The sequence below is a fragment of the Phocoena sinus genome, chromosome 12 (assembly GCF_008692025.1).
Source record: "Phocoena sinus isolate mPhoSin1 chromosome 12, mPhoSin1.pri, whole genome shotgun sequence".
NCBI lineage: Eukaryota > Metazoa > Chordata > Mammalia > Artiodactyla > Phocoenidae > Phocoena > Phocoena sinus.
In genome coordinates this window covers 24,754,468-24,773,576 of record NC_045774.1, presented here as the reverse complement: position 1 = coordinate 24,773,576, position 19,109 = coordinate 24,754,468, and the positions used below count along the sequence as shown (strand labels likewise).

Below are 19,109 nucleotides of genomic sequence, written 5' to 3'. Positions count from 1 at the left end.
TTGATAAGCATCTAAATATTCTGCATGACAGAAAGCCAAAAAGAGATGATAGAATATATGTGTAATATATATCTGCATACATGTGTATAAAATATACACGTGTATATAAGTGCATAAGCACAAATATGTATATATTCATACATATACATATACACACACAATGTATATAATGTTTAAATGGAACCTGGTCATCCATTACTTACTATGGCACTTATTAAACTCTATGGAAATAAATAAAGCATCACATTTTCAGTATTTATATATTGTGATGGGAGTCTTTAAACACCAAATCTTACTGTTGATTAAGAAATTGAATTAAGTACCATCTTAATGGCAAATTAATATAAATTTGCTACTCGTATGTTTTGTCGCCATTTGAGAAAATTATCCTATCAGCGTTAAATAGAAAAGCTCCAAATCAGTTATAAGTTGAGAACAAATAGCAAAGGCTGAAGGTACTCCGCATAACATATTAAAATGTCTTGATTCTAAATAAGTCTCTTCCATTAGACGTCCCCAGCCCTTAACGCCTCTTTCAGGAGGCAATCTGTTAGGACGATGGAAAGTCGGGAAGAACAGCCTCAGAAGGCAGAGGAGGCTTAGTCGGCTCCTTCCAGATTGGTGTCGGCCACTTTGGGCAGCGGGGGCCCAGCTGAGGCCCCTCCTGGCAGTCCCTCTGCTGCTGCTGCTGCTGCTACTGCTGGGGGCTGCCTCCTGGGCTCCCATCTAGACTCACCAGCTGGCACGTGCTCTCCCGCTGCGGGCGGGGGGGCACGACCGTCTGCCTCCATCACCCATAGAAAAGCCTCTGCCGGAGGCTCCGGGGCCTCGCCGGAAAATGCTGCCTCTGGGTTCCGGGGCTGCCTGTTGGCCTCCACCTCCCGTAGAAATGCTTCTGCCGGAGGCTCCGGGGCCTGGCCGGAAGCTGCTGCCTCTGGCTTCCGGGGCTGCCCGTTGGCTTCCATCACCTGTAGAAATGCTTCTGCTGGAGGCTCCGGGGCCTGGCCGGAAAATACTGCCTCTGAGTTCCGGGACCGCCCGTTGGTCTCCACCTCACGTAGAAACGCTTCTGCCGGAGGCTCCGGCGCCTGGCTGGAAAATGCTGCCTCTGGCTTCCGGGGCGGCGGATCAGCCAGTGGTGCAGCAGGGGGGCCATTGCCTTGGGCCTGTGCTCCTGACCCTGATCTGAGGGGAGGTTCTGCCTCCTTGCCTCCCTCCGCCTCAGCCTGAGGACTTGAGGGTTGCAGGGGACTCCCTGAATGGCATGCTGGGCTCAGAGGGGATTGTTCCAGCCCCTTGAGGGCCGTGCCGCCGCCCCCTTGAGGACTGCTGAGTTCTGTTTGGATTTCTTTGGACGCTTCGAGGGTTGACTCCGGACGATGAATGACCATGAAGGCCGCGGTCAGATTTTGCACAGCACTGTGAACACTGTTGGCTTCCTTTGCATCTGCCTCTTCACCCACGGAGGTATTTGACTCCGGTTCGTCGTCGTCAGAGGTGAGCTGACCTTGGTCATCCTTTTCAGGCATTTTTGTTTCTCTAATTTTTTTGTAGAGTTCGTTTCTCTCCTCTTGTAAAGCTCGACAGAGGTTCTCTAGCCTTCCAATTTTCATCACGAAGCACTCATATTCTTTAGCTCTCAATGCTTTCTGTGATTTAAACAGACACACACACTTATAAAACGACATGAAAAGCAAAATTGCCAGGATGCTCTATGGAGAGAAGCAAAACCATTTGTCCAGGAATTTGTCTGTTAGGCTCTGACCACAGGGTGGTGGCTGGACAGATACTCGGTCAGGGACATCACTTCTAGTTTTGTACTGTGTTGGAGACTCTGGTAGAATTTTAAGCCACGTATTCTTTTCTTTAGAAAAGAAAGATAGCAAAGCTTCTCTCTGCTTCAGTCTAGGGCTTTTAAAATCTTATAATGAATTTTCTGCTTCTAAGACTTAGAAGGCATAAGTAGAAGTTTATGACAAAATGATTGAGATGGACTGGGTCTTGGCCATCAGCAATGCCTTATCTGTTCTGTAGATAAACTGCTATATGCTAATCCAGCAACTGTTTGATTTATGTTTATGCATAATAAGCACATCTCTTTGGAATTGGTTGCAGTTTGGAATGAATTGTTAGAACAGTAATTATATCCAGAGAAACTCACCACACGCTCATTCATGATGCTGCTTGAACTGTTCAGTTCTCCTTTCCTCTAGAAATGTTGGTGTGTTTGTGCAGGAAATCATCTTAATCCTTCAGCCCCACCTTTGTGCTACTCTGTACCTTTTTTTTCCCCCACTTCTTTACGTCGAGAGGCCTTCACTTGAAAGCCCTGCCTCTCAGGTTAGGGACCATGTATCTTTGCCTTTATGGTCTCAGAATCTCCAGAGCCTGATGTAATATCAGTATTTAAATGCCTGTTGGAGGAATTAAACAATATGTATCTGTCTATAAAATAGCACATACCCTGGGTGCTTGGGCTAGTGTCTTCTCTCAGTTATGTTCAAATCAACTAATTAATTTATTCTGCGCCTGTAATGTGTCAGGCACCAGGGAAATTCAAGGACAGGTAAAACACTCATCCTGCCTTTAAGGAATTCACGGTCCAGCAGGTGTGGTGCTGCTTTGGGGACAGCTTTGGAATCAACAAGTAGGCGTGTGACTTAGGGTCACAACACTCTTTATGAGTCTGGACCTGAGACTAAATTACTAAATTGACGTTTGCTCTAATTATTTTTATTACAATTTCATATACCACATCCCAGAAAAATTCTGCTCTTTTTCAAAAGTAATTATTTTGTGGTATTAGACCATAATTATTTTCTGAGTATAAATATATTGACTAGACAAGGGAAGATGAAGAAGGGGAAAAACTTCCTCACCTCTTCAATCATGTCCAACAGAGCTTTGTTACAGTTCTCAAACCGAGCTTTCCACGTGGCTGTGTCCTTTTCCAGCTTCTTCATTTTCTTAGTGGTCTACAAAAATGAGTGTTTTAATGTTAATTCTGAAGAGTTAATATATCAAAGAAACTATCAGTTCCCTATGTGACTTCAAGAAAAGTCCTTTCATTACCAGCTGCTGAAGCAAGCAAAAATTCGATGTCAAGAAATGATGACTGAGTGGAGAGAGTCATGATTTATTTTTGAACCATCTAGGTCAGTGGTGAACAAACTTACTTGCACCAGAGCCAATTAAGGAGAAAGGAAAACTACTTAAGGCCTTTCTGTTTTGTCATTGCTTTTTCTTTTGCTTAAAATAAAAATAGCCTTATTGAGTTCCAAGAATAAGCTTGAAATTTAGATTATTTACCGTACTGAATGGAAGACTATTAGTGAGAAGGTCGGCCTGGCTTTTCAGATGTTAAAATGTTGATAATATCTGGGCACATCTGAGAAGTAGCCACACAAAGGCAACTTTCTATGTTCTCAGCCTTCACATTTGTAGAGTGCAGTAGGATTCACAGAATGTGATTACATGCGTTATTGCTTTCATCCTTGAGACAGTCCCCCAAGGAGGGTTCTGTTTTCACCTCCACTTTATAAACGGGGAAACTAAGGTTCAGAGAGATGGAGTAATATTCAGGTGAGTTAGCAGAAGAGTAAGGCTGGAGTTATTTCATTTAATGCAACATGTGCAGAGTGCATGCTAGTTGCCAGGCCGGGCTGGGTGTAGGGCATCCAGAAGTTAATAAAATGAAGTCTGGCTTTTTCAGACCTGAAACTACTCACGTTCCTGGTTATAGGAGCTCCTCTTTGCTTGCCTGAAGTGAGGGACAAGGCGTGTGTTCAGGTGCAGTTTCCCTGGATGAACCACACCTGGGCACTGGCTGCTTCATGCTAACCTGCCTGAGGCGGGTCTGCTTGGAGGCTAGAGGCTGGGCCCAGGCCTTTGGCCCCTGGGCCCTATAGAGAAGCTACGTGAGCCTTGAGTGCTTTTTTATTTTGATCATTTCTTAACTGACTTAAACTTTTAAAAGTCATCAGCACCTTTAGGAATTTGATGAAATCCATGGGACCACACCTAAAGAAATGCAATATGCATATCAAATTTTTTTGCTAATTCTGCTAAGAGTCTATAAATGAACTCCAGATAGAAAACTCCTTTAATATTTATTCCAATCTTAAAACTATGTAATTTTGCAATAAATAACAGCATTTTTCCTACTCTAATATTTATTCCAAATTAAAACTCTGTAATTAAAAAAAAATTTTTTAAATGGATGGATCCATCGTGGAGTGAGAAAGCTGTAACTTTTAACAAATGTTGGCCCATTAAGTTTGCTCATGAATTGTGAAATTTATCATATCAGTTTATGAAAATTTTTTCAAAGAATGCTTTCTACACTTAAAAAGGGTTAATGCCAGTGCCTGTTCAGAAACACAGTTCTGATGCTGATTTTATTTTGGGAAGACACTGAATTAAACAAAATGTAAACAGTATGTCCAACAATAATATTAGCACCTCATATCTGTAAAAGACTTTTAAAAAGTTTAAGACCCTTAAAAATACATTAACTTATTTGAACTTCACAATCTTGTCAAGTAGGCAAGGGAAATCGTTTCTTAATTTATAGATAAGGGGGAAGTTAAGTGAACTGTTCACTGCTACTTGAGTAAAAACACACCCAGACTTCATCTCCTCATTCAACGCCCTGTCCGTTATATCTTATTACATATATTCTCTTCTGAGAAGGATCCTATGAAATGGTATTTTCTACTCTAACATTCTGCTTTTGCATATTTGTATGAAAATTAATTTTTTTAATCTTTAAAAGATTAGTTTTTAATTTCAGTATAAACAACATAATATTAAATTTCTAGCTCTTATCTTTTCTTTTTACACCTCTCCATGGCCTAGAAAAAGAAAATATTCTTCCTCAGAGTGAAAATGTATCCTAGTGTTTTCAGACTCTTCCTAAGACTAATTCACCAAATAGTTACCGATAAAAAAAATACAGTCCAAATCACATTTGCATGTATAAATGGTTCATTACTTCATGAAATGCACTGAAATATCTTAGCAAGAGAAAAATGAACCCAAAGGAGTGTTGCGTGTCGAACTAGAAGATGTCAGTATTTCGTGGGGGATAAGCAATACTCACTTTCTCCATTTCCTGTTTGAAGGTGGCAAACACCTCATTGCTTTTTGTCAGTGTGTTCTGAAACTCTTCAAACCTTCCAGAGTAGACAGTAAGCTGTAAACAGGGGAAAGAGTAGATTTGTTTTAGGACTGCTTTCAGAATGCTTCCAGAACAAAACAACATGTCATTGTTTATTGTTTGAGAAGAAAAATGATATAAGGTAATTTTTAATACAATGTTAGTGATATGTTCAATTCTTTTTACTACGAGATCAGCCTAGGTCAGTGAGTATGACTGAAGTACTTCTTTAAAGAAAAATGAAATAATAAAATACGTCATCACCATTTCATTATAACTTTTACCAGCAAACATTTTTTGAGCACTGAACATAAGCACTGACTCTGTGTACAAAAGCATTTAACCTGTAGTTCCTGTTTTTGAGGGACCTGCACTCCTGACGGGAAGATAATCCCAAAGACAACTTGATTATAGGACAGTGAATACAAAGTACCAAGTCAGTTAAGTACTGATCAGAGAAGGAGGTGAGTGTGGCCCATGATCATTTGAGCCACAGTTTTTTGGAGAAGGTGAGCCTTGAACTTGGTCTTGAAGGAAGCAAGAATGAAGACAAGTGTGGGCCAGACATGGACTAGGGTTGCTGCCATTATGCAGGTTGTGCTATTATAAGCAATCGTCATTTCCCTTTTTGACATTGTGGTTTTGGGTATTTATGAATACAGTGTTCTAGCCAACAGCAGTTAGTTGTCCCTTTTCAACAAAATCGGTTTATTATACCAATTTTTTTTATAGATGGAAATAATGAGTCTTGAGGAAGAAATGCCTTTTTCTAATTTGCACCAATAAAACATCATACAGGTTAGCTTGGGAGTATGGAGAAGAGCCTTTGTACCTCTACATCCTTAATTCCGAGGCTTGTATTTGGGGTAGGAATAAGGCAGGATAGGGAAGGAGAGTGTATAAATACTTGATTGTTACTGACAGTGATACAATAATAAAATCTTTTGAAAATAATTTTAGGATAGCACGTTTTGAGTGAGTGGAGATTTAATATGGATGATTCTTGTTGACTAACATGGAAAGTTTCCATTTTCAAATGAGACTTTGGTACTCTTAACTGTCTGGAACAGCCTCAAGTCCTCAGTTGGGCGCCAGCTGGCTGGTGGTACTTGTGAGACTGTCCTTTCAAAAGCAGAGAAGAGTGACTGACCGAAAGCCAGTAGGTTGGAGAGTTCCCAGTCTTGGGGATGGGAGTTAGAGGGAGGGTGTGGGAATCAAACAACCCCTAGAACCAAGAAAATTTGCTTATCTAGAATGGCTCGTTCTCACATGATTCAGAATAGCAGGGTTTTACTGCAGTACACAAGAACAACAAAATAACGTAAAACTTTTCATAGGACACAGATTTTCCCAAATCAGACAACAGCTGACCATCATTTTGAAATCAATCATTAACTCTGTGGATATGTGATAAAACTTGAGGTAACTCTAGTGGCCTAAAATTCTTCTCATGATTCTTTGGCATACAGATTTAAAAAGACTGGGTAAAGTGGCAGAAGGGAATTCATGGCCAGGAAGGTACCCTGGGGTTTTACACACATAGTGCATAAGACAATACAGCTGACCCTTGAACAACTCAGGGTAATAGGGACACTGATCCTCCATGAAGTGCAAAATCTGTGTATAATTTATAGTCAGCCCTCTGTACTCCTGGGTGCTCATATCTGCAGTTCCCCATCTGCAGATTCAACCAACCTTGGATACTGCAGTACTGTAGTATTTACTATTGAAAACAATCGACGTGTAATTAGATCAGCACAGTTCAAACTCATGTTGCTCAAGTGTCAGCTGTACTTGATCATTATATGCAGTGCACTCTTGATATAGTCTGTTTCATTGTTTCATTTTTTCCCAAAGTACTGGCTGAGATCCACTGAATTGATTTCAGGGTGCATGAATAGGTCAAGTCCCTCAGTTTGAGGGTAAGCTCCTGTGGGACTGGCTGCCTGTACTGCCCATGGTCTAGTGGTGTAGGGTGGGGACAGCTACCCCCAGCTGATCCTCTTCACCTATCACAAAATCCATTCATTTGTATTTTTGGCCAAGCCTCCTGTTAACTTCTTTTCCTTACTTTCTCCTCTTTCTTTTTCCAGCTTTTCAGTAATTCCAGCAGAAGTACAGGGGGATCGCAGATATGGTCTCCTGAGCTGGTCCTCCCAGACCCTCTCCTGCACAACTAGACCCTCTCTCTAGTTGTAGGCTGCAGACAGGAAGGGAAGGAGTGGGCATGTGTGCGGTGCATTTCACCTGCACAACCTTGACAGGCTCAACGGGGGCAACCACATGCACCCCGGCCAGCTCTCTCCTCATTCTTTGGGCAAAATGTTCTTTTGGTGTATAAATTCGGCAGATTTTGTTTCCCTTCCCCATGTTTTCTTGTGGCATGGAGAAGGCAGATATACCAGAGTTCCAAGGAGTAGTGTCTCATTTCATTACCACTTCTGGCTTTTTTCTAGTGACCATCAACTTTTTCTCTCTTTTCATCTTTTAAATTGGGTAAAATACACATAACATAAGATTTGCCATCTTAACCATTTTAAGTATATAGTTCAATATTGTTAAGTATATTCACATTGTTGTGCACCCCAATTTCCAGAACTTTTCATCATGCAAAACTGAAACTCTACACCTGTTAAACGATAGCTCTCCATTTCTTCCTTTTAGTGACTGTTTTTAATAGTCTGCTTTTCTTCCTATTTGACCTCTTTGTCATAGGTGGCAAAACCTGTATGGACTGTACTTTTCTCAAGTAACCAACTCTGTCACTCTTTATTGATACGAACTAAAATGCACACTTCCTGTTTACTTTATGGATATGTGTTTGGTCATATTTTCCCTCTCACGATTATGCTGACATGATGCATGCTTTATTTGTTTTGTTTTGTTTTGTTTTGTTTTGTTTTGCGGTATGCGGGCCTCTCACTGTTGTGGCCTCTCCCGTTGCGGAGCACAGGCTCTGGACGTGCAGGCTCAGCGGCCATGGCTCACGGGCCCAGCCGCTCCGCGGCATGTGGGATCTTCCCAGAACGGGGCACGAACCCGTGTCCCCTGCATCGGCAGGCGGACTCTCAACCACTGCGCCACCAGGGAAGCTCGTGATGCATGTTTGATGTGTCATATTCCCTCTTTCACTTTGGTATTTCAGGGAAACGTGGAAGGAACATCCAGAGGTCTTCCTCAGTATTTTTACCAGAGGCAGAAATAGAAACAGACTATTCTAGGGTTAGTAACAACAACAGTTGCCCTGACGTTTCACTTTTAAATGGGTGGAGCGGCACACACATTCCTTTACCTGAGCACAAATTTTAATTACAAACGTTCATAGCATATATGAAACAGAAACGTGTCCAGGAATAGTCTTAGCCAACTTGGGAGATTTGGTTTGGGAACTAGTCCAATTATAATAGTAATTGCAGAGGAATCTCCTTTCATCTTATATAGATAAGGTGAGGCCTTCTGAGATTAAAGACTATGAATACCCATCTTTAACAGTTGACTCACTGATCTTCCCCCTGGGGTAGTATTTTGTGTCTGTGCTGCTGTGTTTTGTGGTTATTGCTGACTTCCCACATCTACTACCATCTTCATCCTTATCGATCCAATGAACACTCTATTTGTAGCCACAATTGTATCCCATCGATCATATCTGACATTTACTCTATTGCCTTGGTTTGTATAATTGAAAGCTAGACATCTCTTCCCTAAGTGAGAATCATGCCCCAGATTGGCAACATGTTGTCTTATGACTGAAAAGTGACTTCCGCCTAGGAAAACACAATCTATCCTTGATATTTCCTTTGCTAAGACCATAGAAATGGAGACTAAGGCCTCTCCTTCCTACCATCCGACTCCTTTCTTTCTTTCTTTTTTTTTGCTGTACGTGGGCCTCTCACTGTTGTGGCCTCTCCCATTGCGGAGCACAGGCTCCGGACGCGCAGGCTCAGCGGCCATGGCTCAGGGGCCCAGCCGCTCCGCGGCATGTGGGATCTTGCCAGACTGGGGCGTGAACCCGTGTCCCCTGCATCGGCAGGCAGACTCTCAACCACTGCGCCACCAAGGAAGCCCCATCCGACTCCTTTAATTGTCAAACCAAAGGAAGTGTTTGAGTGCCTTGCAAGATCATCTGTGATAGACTTTGTTTTTCAAGGTTTAAACATTTAAAAAATATAATGCTGATATTTTTCAAGAGGAGCTCATTTAAACATTATTACACACAGGGATTTGGGGCCTCTGTATTCTTCGTGATGATTAAGTAATTATTGCAGTTCTGAAAATGCCTTGAAGACAAAAGAGATAGACAAGGGAGGGTCCTTACAGAGAGTGCCATGGAAAGAAAGGTGATGGAGGAGGCAGGGTTATCTAGTTTAGCTGAGTTCTTCAGCTCTGGATATTCTCTACATTCATAAACTAGAGCTGAACATGGTTTTGAGATCATCTTTTCCAGTGGTTCTTAAACTTTTTTTCAAATAAAGACTTCTTTTGTCTCATATATCACTATGTGGATCCTTACCTATGAAATAATACTAATGTTAGCACATACACTAATCAGTTGTTAGCATTTTAATTAATATTTATCACTAGATTGTGAGTTTAATTAGGCAGGGATTTTTGATTCTCTTATTAAGTACTATATTTCTAACATCTAGAACCATGCCTAGCACTTAGATGCTCAATAAATATTAGTTGAATTAATTATGCTTACTATGGGGGCAGGCACTAAGTGTTTTTTTTTAATTGTTGAATGTGTCTACTCTTGTTTTTTAATTAGTTTATTTATTTTTATTTTTGGCTGTGTTGGGTCTTTGTTGCTATGAGCAGGCTTTCTCTAGTTGTGGCGAGCGGGGGATACTCTGTTGCGATGCACGGGCTTCTCATTGCAGTGGCTTCTCTTGTTGCAGAGCACAGGCTCTAGGCGCGAGCTTCAGTAGTTACAGTACACGGGCTCAGTAGTTGTGGCTCGTGGGCTCTAGAGTGCAGGCTCAGTAGTTGTGGTGCACGGGCTTAGTTGCTCCATGGCATGTGGGATCTTCCCAGACCAGGGCTCGAACCCGTGTACCCTGCATTGGCAGGCGGATTCTTAACCACTGTGCCACCAGGGAAGCCCTGAGCTAAGTGTTTTGAGTGCATAACTTGAAAACAAACTGCATATACTACATGTTAATTAACTCATTTTCCTTCTATAAACTTAAACATATGAATAACTGCCATCCATGCTGCTAAGCAAAAGCTGATATAATGTCAGAAACAGCTACATTTTAGATAGTAGCTGCTGCCCAATGTGCTGTTAGGTTTTGGAAATACTGAAAAGTAATGGGCCTCCCAGAGGTCAGAGGACTCCAGCTTGGGATCATTGATCCATTACAACATCCTTATTTTACAGACCAGGAAATTTAGGTCCAGGGAGGTTTAGGTGAGCTGCACAGGATCAGACAGCTTCACAGTAGAAGAGCCAGGACTCTGACCCTGGTCCCTGGGTTCGACCCAGTATTGAGGGATGAACGAGGAACACTGGCAAGTCTAGAACCCTGGGTCATACTTTTTCAAACTTGAGTGGGTATAGGTGGGAAATTGGATCACACCTTTATGTTATTTCACAGGTTATTAAAGATCTAGATTCTGATACCAGCCAAATGAGTCACTCTCTAGCCCAGAGTCTAATGGTATTAATCTGTTCTTCATTTAACATAGAGGAGTAGAGATTGCTTATAACAGATGGAACAATGAATAGCTTCAAGTACTGCCTGTTGTACCCCTCAAGGTTCTGTGCTGTGAATGGGACAGGGATAGAGCCAGAAGCCCTGATTTGCTTCTCTGGACTCTCCCCCCAGCAGCCCCCCACCACTGGACAGTGAGGTCACACCTCCTTTCCCCCCTGCCTGCCTCTGGTTAGAAAACTGCCACTGCCTGCCACCCACCCCACACCATGATATGATGTGTTCCATGACTGCCTAAAGGATCACCTTGAGTTTGTAACCTTAGAGTTTAGTCCTTCAATTCTATTAATAGTGAAAAAAAATTACGGTTCGTATTTCTATGTAATTAATATTTTTAAACTATTTTGATCTACTAGTGGGGGAAACAATTCATCATTGGGTTTTGTACACACATTGGAAAGGTGTGCTTTAGGAAGGTTAGATATCAAAATGTTATTTTGTTTTTGTCTGTGTAGTGGTATAATTTGTGATTTTAAGTTTCTTATTTTTCCTACTTTCCTTTTTAAAAAATGAACATGTGTTCATTGAACTTGTTCATTCATACAGTGAAGAATTTTTTTCACAATGAACAAATATTCAGCAGTCAGCACATAAACATTTACAAGTGAATTATTCAGATCTTAAATTAATGCTGCCCAGTTTGGAAGGCTTCTGATTTTCTCGCTTTCTGTGAGATTTTACAGTCCCTTTAGCACTTGGGCATTTCTCCCAGCAGGGGAGCTAGAGCCCCTCTGTGGCCCGGCCTGTGGCAGGATGGCTCTCCTGGAACCTAACAGGGAGCATTTGCCAGCAGGGGCAGAGCCCCAAGGGCACCAGAAAGATGGATAGGTCTGGCTTTCCTCCAGAGCCAGCTGTTGCCTGAGGCTTTATTTTTGAGCCTGAAATACGAATTCCCATAGTCTAATCAAAACATACACATAACATCACGAAGCCAAATCAAAATGGTTTCTGATGTCTGCCATCTTTAATCGTGTGACACTGACAAGGCCAACCTCTGATAGCACAAAAACGTGGGTGCTGACTCTATTTTTCTAATTTCCTTTTATTATAAATAATGTCAAACAAGTAAGGAAATTTTCAGTATTGACAATTGTAGATGGTGCATCTGGACAGTTACATTTTACCCTTACCTTGACAGGTTAATGGGGGAGGAGAGAGAGGACATATGAACAGGTAGGCAAGGACCTGGCCACCAGCTTATTCTGGTTGTCCCTCATTTGTATTGATATGTCAGCAGACCTTTTGACTAGAAGTTGTTGGTGCAGAGCATTTATTTTCCTTAGATATAACATTGTACTTTTATTTTTACTTAAAAATAATAAATATGAAGTTATTCTTCATTTCCAACTCCTGTCCCTATTTCCCCTCCCACATGGAAGGCCTCTTGCAGACTACCTTTGGTTCACAGCAAGGAGGACACACCCATGCATTGTTGTCCCCCTACTTCACCTGAGCCTGCAGGACTGTCTCTTGTTCCTTCAGCACTTTGGCCTGAAGTTTCCACTCTGCTGCCTGGTTCAGCAACTGTGAGAAGAGAATGCATGGAAAGACTCAAATTATCTTTTAGATTACCATTTGTTGTAACTTGTGTGTAAACTTAATTACTTGCTAAGTAATCCTCTTAAGTAATTTTGGGGGAACTTTGCAAAGAATCTAAGAAAGCTAAGAAAACAACTAGTTTAAAAAGTTTGATTCTCAACTAAAAATTAGTGATTCCAATGGAAAAAAAAAAAAAAAGAGGAAAAAAGTCTCCAACTCAAGCATGAATCACCCAAAATTCAACCTCCCACCAAATTCTGGACCCGTCTGTAGAAATTCTGGCCAACTATCATTCAGCCTCTGCTTGAACATTTCCATAATATTACCACCTGGGGCATTGTGACCAACTGTTCCTTTATATTAAACCCAACTGTTCCTTTATATTAGACCACTGTTCTCCACCATAGTATGCATTGGAATCTCCTCAGGGGCATGTTAAACTGCAGATCCTTCTCAGAGAAAATAAGTTAGGAAGTATTAGGGTGTGATTAGAATCTGTACTTAACGCAAATACCCAAGATGGTTTGGATATTGGTGGTCCATGGATTATACTTTGAGAAACACCAGGTTAGAAATTTGACCTATTACTCCAAATCCTATATAAGGTTTACAAAAGAAGCCTCACCTCTCTTCTATAAGGCAGCCCTTCAAATACAACCAAGGCCCTCATGTCAAACACGATCAGAACTGGAACTCATGGGTTAAATTGAAAAAGTTGTTTTAGGCGTAAAAATGACACATACATATGTAAGACATGTTATTTTAACTTAAGATGTATGTTCATTTATTTATCAATTTTGATGTAGGGCTGTGATCTTTGTTTTAGGTATGGATCTTCTGATTGGAATTCGGAGGGTTTTTGCTTGTTTTTACAAAAATCATATCTATAATATGGCATATAAGGTTTATAATTTTTTTAAAACAATACTGCTAGAACCTAAAGACCTAAGGTATTTGTAAAGCAGCTTGATTGGATAATTCTCTAGAGTTTTACAGCTTTCTTCCAGTCTTTTATAGTTGCTCACATCTAAGTTGACAGTTTTTTTTTGCTATTGGCCTACATCTAGGCTTTCAACTCATTAAGCATAGTTTTTGTTTTTAGAAAGCAACTCTTTCTTTTAACATATTTCCTTTAACATATTTTAACATATTTCATCAGTTTATGTATCATTCTGTTGATTTACATAATACAAAACCAAGGATAACTGGGAACAAAAGGTTTGGGAGCAAACACCCGATTCTTAGTAAGCTCTATCTTACTTAACATGGGCAACCACGGGTAGATATTCCAGAGTGGCTAACTAGCCCCAGGATTCAGCATGCTATGGCCACCTGTCAGCGTGCTTCCAGAGAATGGTGAACATCATGGATAACCTGGTTAGTCAGTCAGGTGGCTGTCAGTTAAGAAGTTTCTATTTTATTTCAAGATAGGCTGATATAAATTTCTTTTTGTTTATTCATGTTGTAAAAAAATGTTCATTTTTGCTATCAGAACCAAAAATAATAAAATCATTATTTGTAAAAACTTTTTTCTTATCCAAGTTAGTCTTGACCTCTCCATTTGTAAAAGGGGGTTGTATATGTCCCTCCATGCCTCCCAGTGAGCAGTGAGGATCAATTATTATAGAAGCACAATTGACTCACTGTTAAGAGAGAGGTCTGAGGCAGCCGCGGAGTGGAAGACCTGCAGCGCCCCCTCTGGCCATCTGAGCTGTGTGGCTGCAATGTACACGGCCGGCCCCTGCTTGACACACAGGGGCCCTGTTGTGATGGGTGGTTCCCGAAGAAGGAAGAAGGAGGCTGCCTGTTCTTGAAATGAAGAACGGTCCCTCCCCTACCCCGCAGCTCTGACTTGATATTTCATCAGTTTCAAAAAGAAGTGTCAGAGCTGGAACCCAGGAAGGTAGCCGCTAGCTTTGAAGAACTGAGGGAGACTACCTTTCTTTGACTTGTACCTGCTGTTTTGCTAAATCAGGGAAGGAAAAGAGGGCAGCATGCTAGTTTCTTGCTAAGGTTGAGTCACTCTGTGTCTGCCCCCCAGTCTCTCTCACATGAATCTTTTCCTAGTTGTTCCTCTCTCATGCCTCATATATTAAATACCAAAGGTACTGATATTCTGTAGGAAGCATATCTTACCTGAGAGTAATTACATCAACAGTGGAGTATCCGTTTTCTTGGATTCTGAATAATAAATAAATGCTTTACTTCTTACTTTGAGAGCTAGGTTTTAGATGGATTTAATCAATTAATCTTTTTATTAAGAGCACATGGACATCTGATTTGAAATTATGCAATGTCCACTAGGTTATGTTCTCCAGAATTTATCCTTTTGTTGCCAAGTTTGAAAACCGAAGTTTTAAAAAAATTCCTATTCTAACAAATTGAAATGATTATAGTCTGATTTTAGGTAAATACAGAGCTTGTGATCAATTGTTAAATGGCTACATTTGAACAACTGGTCCATTGACTGTGTCAAATCTCTCTCTCCCCAGCAACAGACACTGCTTTAACTCATGCCTCTGAAACACATCTCTGAGTGTGATGTACTATCACAGAGCTTGGGCTTTGGGGACAGATACACTGGAGACGTGACCAACACATCTCGGTCACTTAGTAGTGTGTGACCTTAAACAAGTCACATATCCTTTTTGAGCCTCAATTCTCTCACCTGTTTTGGAGTGTTTGGGGTTAATGAGATGTCAGTAAAAGCCACCACTCAGTTTCTTAAACCAAAAACTCAGGAGTCATCCTTGACTCCTTCCTTTCCTCGCTGTCACCATCTTCCTGTTCAAAGCATTGCCTGTTGGTTTTACATTAAAAACATAACTTTTATCCACATCCAGCTCTCCTTCTCCACTGCCACCTCCCCAGTCCAAGCCGTCATCAGATCTTGCCCAGATTGCTGCCTAGCTCTCTTCTTGCTTTCTTGTCCCTCTTTAGTTCACTCTCCACCTACGAGCCAAATTCAGCTTTTACAGATGCAAAGCAGATCATGTCACTTCCTTTGCTAAAACTACCCAGTACTTTCCTATTACATTTAGAATAAAATCCAAACTACATTTCAAGCTTACAGAGCTATACAATTTGGCCCCTGTTTACGTCTACAATTTTATTTTGAAATTTTCTCCCATGGGTCAACCTGCTCTTGCCACCCTGACCTTTTCCAATTTCTGGAGGATGCCACGCCGGTTCCAGCATTAGGATCTTTGTCTCTTCTGCAGACACTGCTGCTGGAGACCTCCTCTCTGACTCCCTCCCTCTTATCAGGCAGGGCGCAGCTCAAGCGTCCTCCTCTCGGTAGGCCTTCCTAATCACCCAGTCTAAAGTAGGTCCTCTCTTTCTGCCCCATTTGAGGTTCCTCCTTATTTCCCTAGTAGCACTTACTATTATATGAAATTATCCTTATTTGTTTTCTTGTCTATTGCGTCTCTTCCCAGTTAGATTCATGCTGGAGTGTGGCCTTCTCCTTCTTGTTCACCGCTACACCCCAGCACCTAGAAGGGTGCATAGCTCATGAAACGTGTTTGAAAAGGTTTGGTGAATGGGTGCATGACTGTTTTAGGTAAAAAACAGTGTAGTACAGTGTTTCCTACTGGGCTAGCCAATTTCATTCTCCAGGGAAGCTTAGGCTCTTTCTCCATCAGTCTAGTGCTCTATGACTGTTGTCAGAAACAACATTCTCAGGGGTTCTCTGACCCCAAGGCAGACCAGACAAGCACACAGACTCAGGTGATAAGTACATATTCCTTTTCACGTTTGTGTCGCTCCTCTGCTTCCTTCATCATTTCTTGCGCCTGCTCGAGTTTTGCATCCACCAGCTTCTGCTGCAGTTCTCTGTGTTTAAATATTTTGTCCAGGTGCTAAGAAAAATAAAGTGCACATTATCAAGCTTGACTTATTATTGGTGCTGAAAACAATGTAAAAAAAAAGTAATGTTGACATAAACACGTGTTCGCTGGGTTTTAAGATTTAAAAAAAAAGAGAATAAATGCATTGGCATCGCTTATGGTTTTATATGAAAGTCATAAATTGGTGGAGTCCCCTGCATTTTGCACTACACAAAAGTGGCTGCAAAAGGTGGAGGTGCCAGAGTTCAGCAGTGCTAACTCCAAAAGGTCCGAACAGTATTTTTCTAAATTTGGTAACTATTAGATATGGCGCTAGTAATTATGCTAGGCAGCACAGACAATGATGTATGTTGCAAGGGCTACAGCACTATCACTTGGTATTTTGGTGCTTTCTGTGAATATAAAACCACTTTTAATCACAACATTAATTCACTTTATCATGGTGAATTCTCCTCTACATGCCTGCCTCAAAGGGTGGTGAGGAAGCCCTGAGGTAACAGCCTGTGGCCTTGGGTCTGGGACTGAAACAGGAACCCCTGACATCAGCTCTGTTTCGCTGGTGGGCAAGACGAGGCCGAGGGTCACAGGTGAATTGACACGTAGATGTGCTACTGCCTCCTCCATGCCTTTTGACCTCTTGACTACCTTGGTGAAGAGAAACTTCCAACTCTACCTCAGTGTGGAGAATTTCTTGGTCATTAGGAGGTCCCACTGGCAAGAGGGCATGTGGAATTCCATCCTTGGGCCTTACCTAGAACCAATCCTAGGAATATACAACTAGTCTACCAGGCCATTCCCATATGAGATCTCTCTGAAGAGTATGGACATTTTCTTTTTAGCTCCTTCCGTTTTGTTTTCTCCTGAACCTCCACTTTGGAGCAGGATTGGTCTTCGTGACAAGATAAAACGGTAGCGTGGCATTATGGCTTACTGTGAGGAGTTTCTTGATTTACCTAACTGCTATTACCACCTTCTATTGGCTCAGGTTTTTTTCTTGATAAAACCTTAGCATGTTGCCAACAGGGCTACTTTGACTATTTTATATTACATTTTAAGGCAGATATTTAAAATTTGGGTGGGATGGGAAAAGGGATATGATATATCAAAATCCTGAGTGGGCATCTGGAGTCTTAAAAACATATTGAATATTAAAGTTTAATTTTGGAATAATAAAAGATCCTTATAGTCCCCCTAATGTAAACCATTGACAACAAAACTCTTTGGCTTTTGTGTCTATGGATAAGTGATTGAATCTCGTAGCCTCTGCTTCCCATCTATAAAATGTGGATAATATGTTATCATCTGGTGCATAAGATTGTTGAGACAATTAAATGACATACTGTATGTAAAGTATAATACTTAGCACATTGCCTGGCACAAGCTAAGCATAAATAATAATGCCATTCTTACTATAATTACTATATAGTAATATTTTATATATTATTTGATTGTGGGGTATATACAATGCAGACTTTTAATTTAGGTGACATAGTAATTCTTAAGAGGGAGTGTGTGAGGTATTTCTTGGTTCTGTAGAGAGAGTTTCAAAAAGGCTGAGAAATACTATTTTCAAGAATAACTGTGTTCATGGCCCACCACTTTCTATTTGTTACCTTTGCTTTGCAGTGATTCCAGTTTTGAAGAAATCCTGTATGCCTTTCAGCCAGGTACTTTGCAATACTGTCTGTTTTTGTTTTGGCTAGTAAAAGAAATCCAATCCTAAATATTAATCAATCGAGAGGGCTGGCCATAACTTTGTCATTAACCAAGTTCCCCACCTTCACAACCCAGATCTGGTTTTATATGCAGTGCTTCTAAGTTGTTTGATGTGGTTCTCACCTCCTCTCTGAGCTCATACTGATCAATGATGCTTTTTAGTTTCTCTGCGAGCTCAGTGTTCTCCTGACAGAGCTTCATATTTCGCTCACTCTGCTGCTCGATCTGGGCCTGGATATCTGTGAGTGTGCTCTGGAAATGACTTGTGATCTCCTTCCTTTTTTCTTCTTCCTCACGTGCCCTCTGAAGGGTTTCCTCCTGTGGATAGAAAGCAAACTCTTTTGTTATGCTGGTTTACACGCACCAGGGTTTACAGAACTCAGGGTTTGGTCAATGAAAGGAGATTAGTGTGCAGGGTAAGAAGGATGTTTTTTCCTCAGCTCTCTAGAGATAACATTGCTCAGCCCCAAAATAAATGCTTGAGCAAAGGTTTCAGCTGTGAATACACGGTCACTCAGAGCAGGTGCAGCAAGGGCCTTGAATTTAATAGTTGGTGATGAGTAGGCTTGTTTTAAAGACAACGGGTCCCCTGTTGAGTGAATAAACTGCAGGGATTTCTAACAGACATGCAGCCCTAAGGTTCTGCTCTCTTGGCTGTAGCCTGGAAAAAAAGGCCACTTGGTTTTACTGATTGATGGGACATATCATGTGTTCCTTTGGTTTGGTATAGAAAGAAGAACAATAGATCTTATGCCTCTATAAAAATGATGGCATATTAATCACATAATTGTATTGCCCAAGTTTTTAAAATATAAGTGATCACAATATAAATTTTTTTTAGTTAAAAAAAAGAACTTTCATCAAAAAGCTTGAAAAGGAAACTAAGATAACCATAGATGAATTACAGCAATTCAAGAATGTAAAAGGAAATCTTAGAAAATATGCTGGATTTTTTTATATATATATAAATTTATGTATTTATTTTTGGCTGTGTTGGCTCCCTGTGGCTGCACGTGGTCTCCCTCTAGTTGCGGCGAGCGGGGGCCACTTTTCATTGCGGTGCATGGGCTTTGTGGTGGCCTCCCTTGTTGCGGAGCACAGGCTCCAGGCGCGCAGGCTTCAGTAGTGTGGCTC

At 41.1% G+C, this 19,109-nt stretch overlaps 1 protein-coding gene across 3 annotated transcripts in view; it reads right to left on the bottom strand.

Annotated features, from left to right (window-relative positions):
* Positions 1-254: 254 nt before the first annotated feature.
* TXLNB (taxilin beta) overlaps positions 255-19,109 on the bottom strand; it is a 37,077-nt gene continuing 18,222 nt past the window's right edge. For all 3 annotated transcript variants that reach the window (XM_032651915.1, XM_032651916.1, XM_032651917.1), the window contains 6 exons: positions 18,099-18,293; positions 16,152-16,271; positions 12,322-12,396; positions 5,102-5,194; positions 2,880-2,975; positions 255-1,649 (listed from right to left, as the gene is read on the bottom strand). In XM_032651915.1, the coding sequence (XP_032507806.1) occupies positions 600-1,649; positions 2,880-2,975; positions 5,102-5,194; positions 12,322-12,396; positions 16,152-16,271; positions 18,099-18,293 (1,629 nt within the window). In that variant the 3' untranslated portion in view covers positions 255-599. The remainder of the gene's footprint in view (positions 1,650-2,879; positions 2,976-5,101; positions 5,195-12,321; positions 12,397-16,151; positions 16,272-18,098; positions 18,294-19,109) is intronic.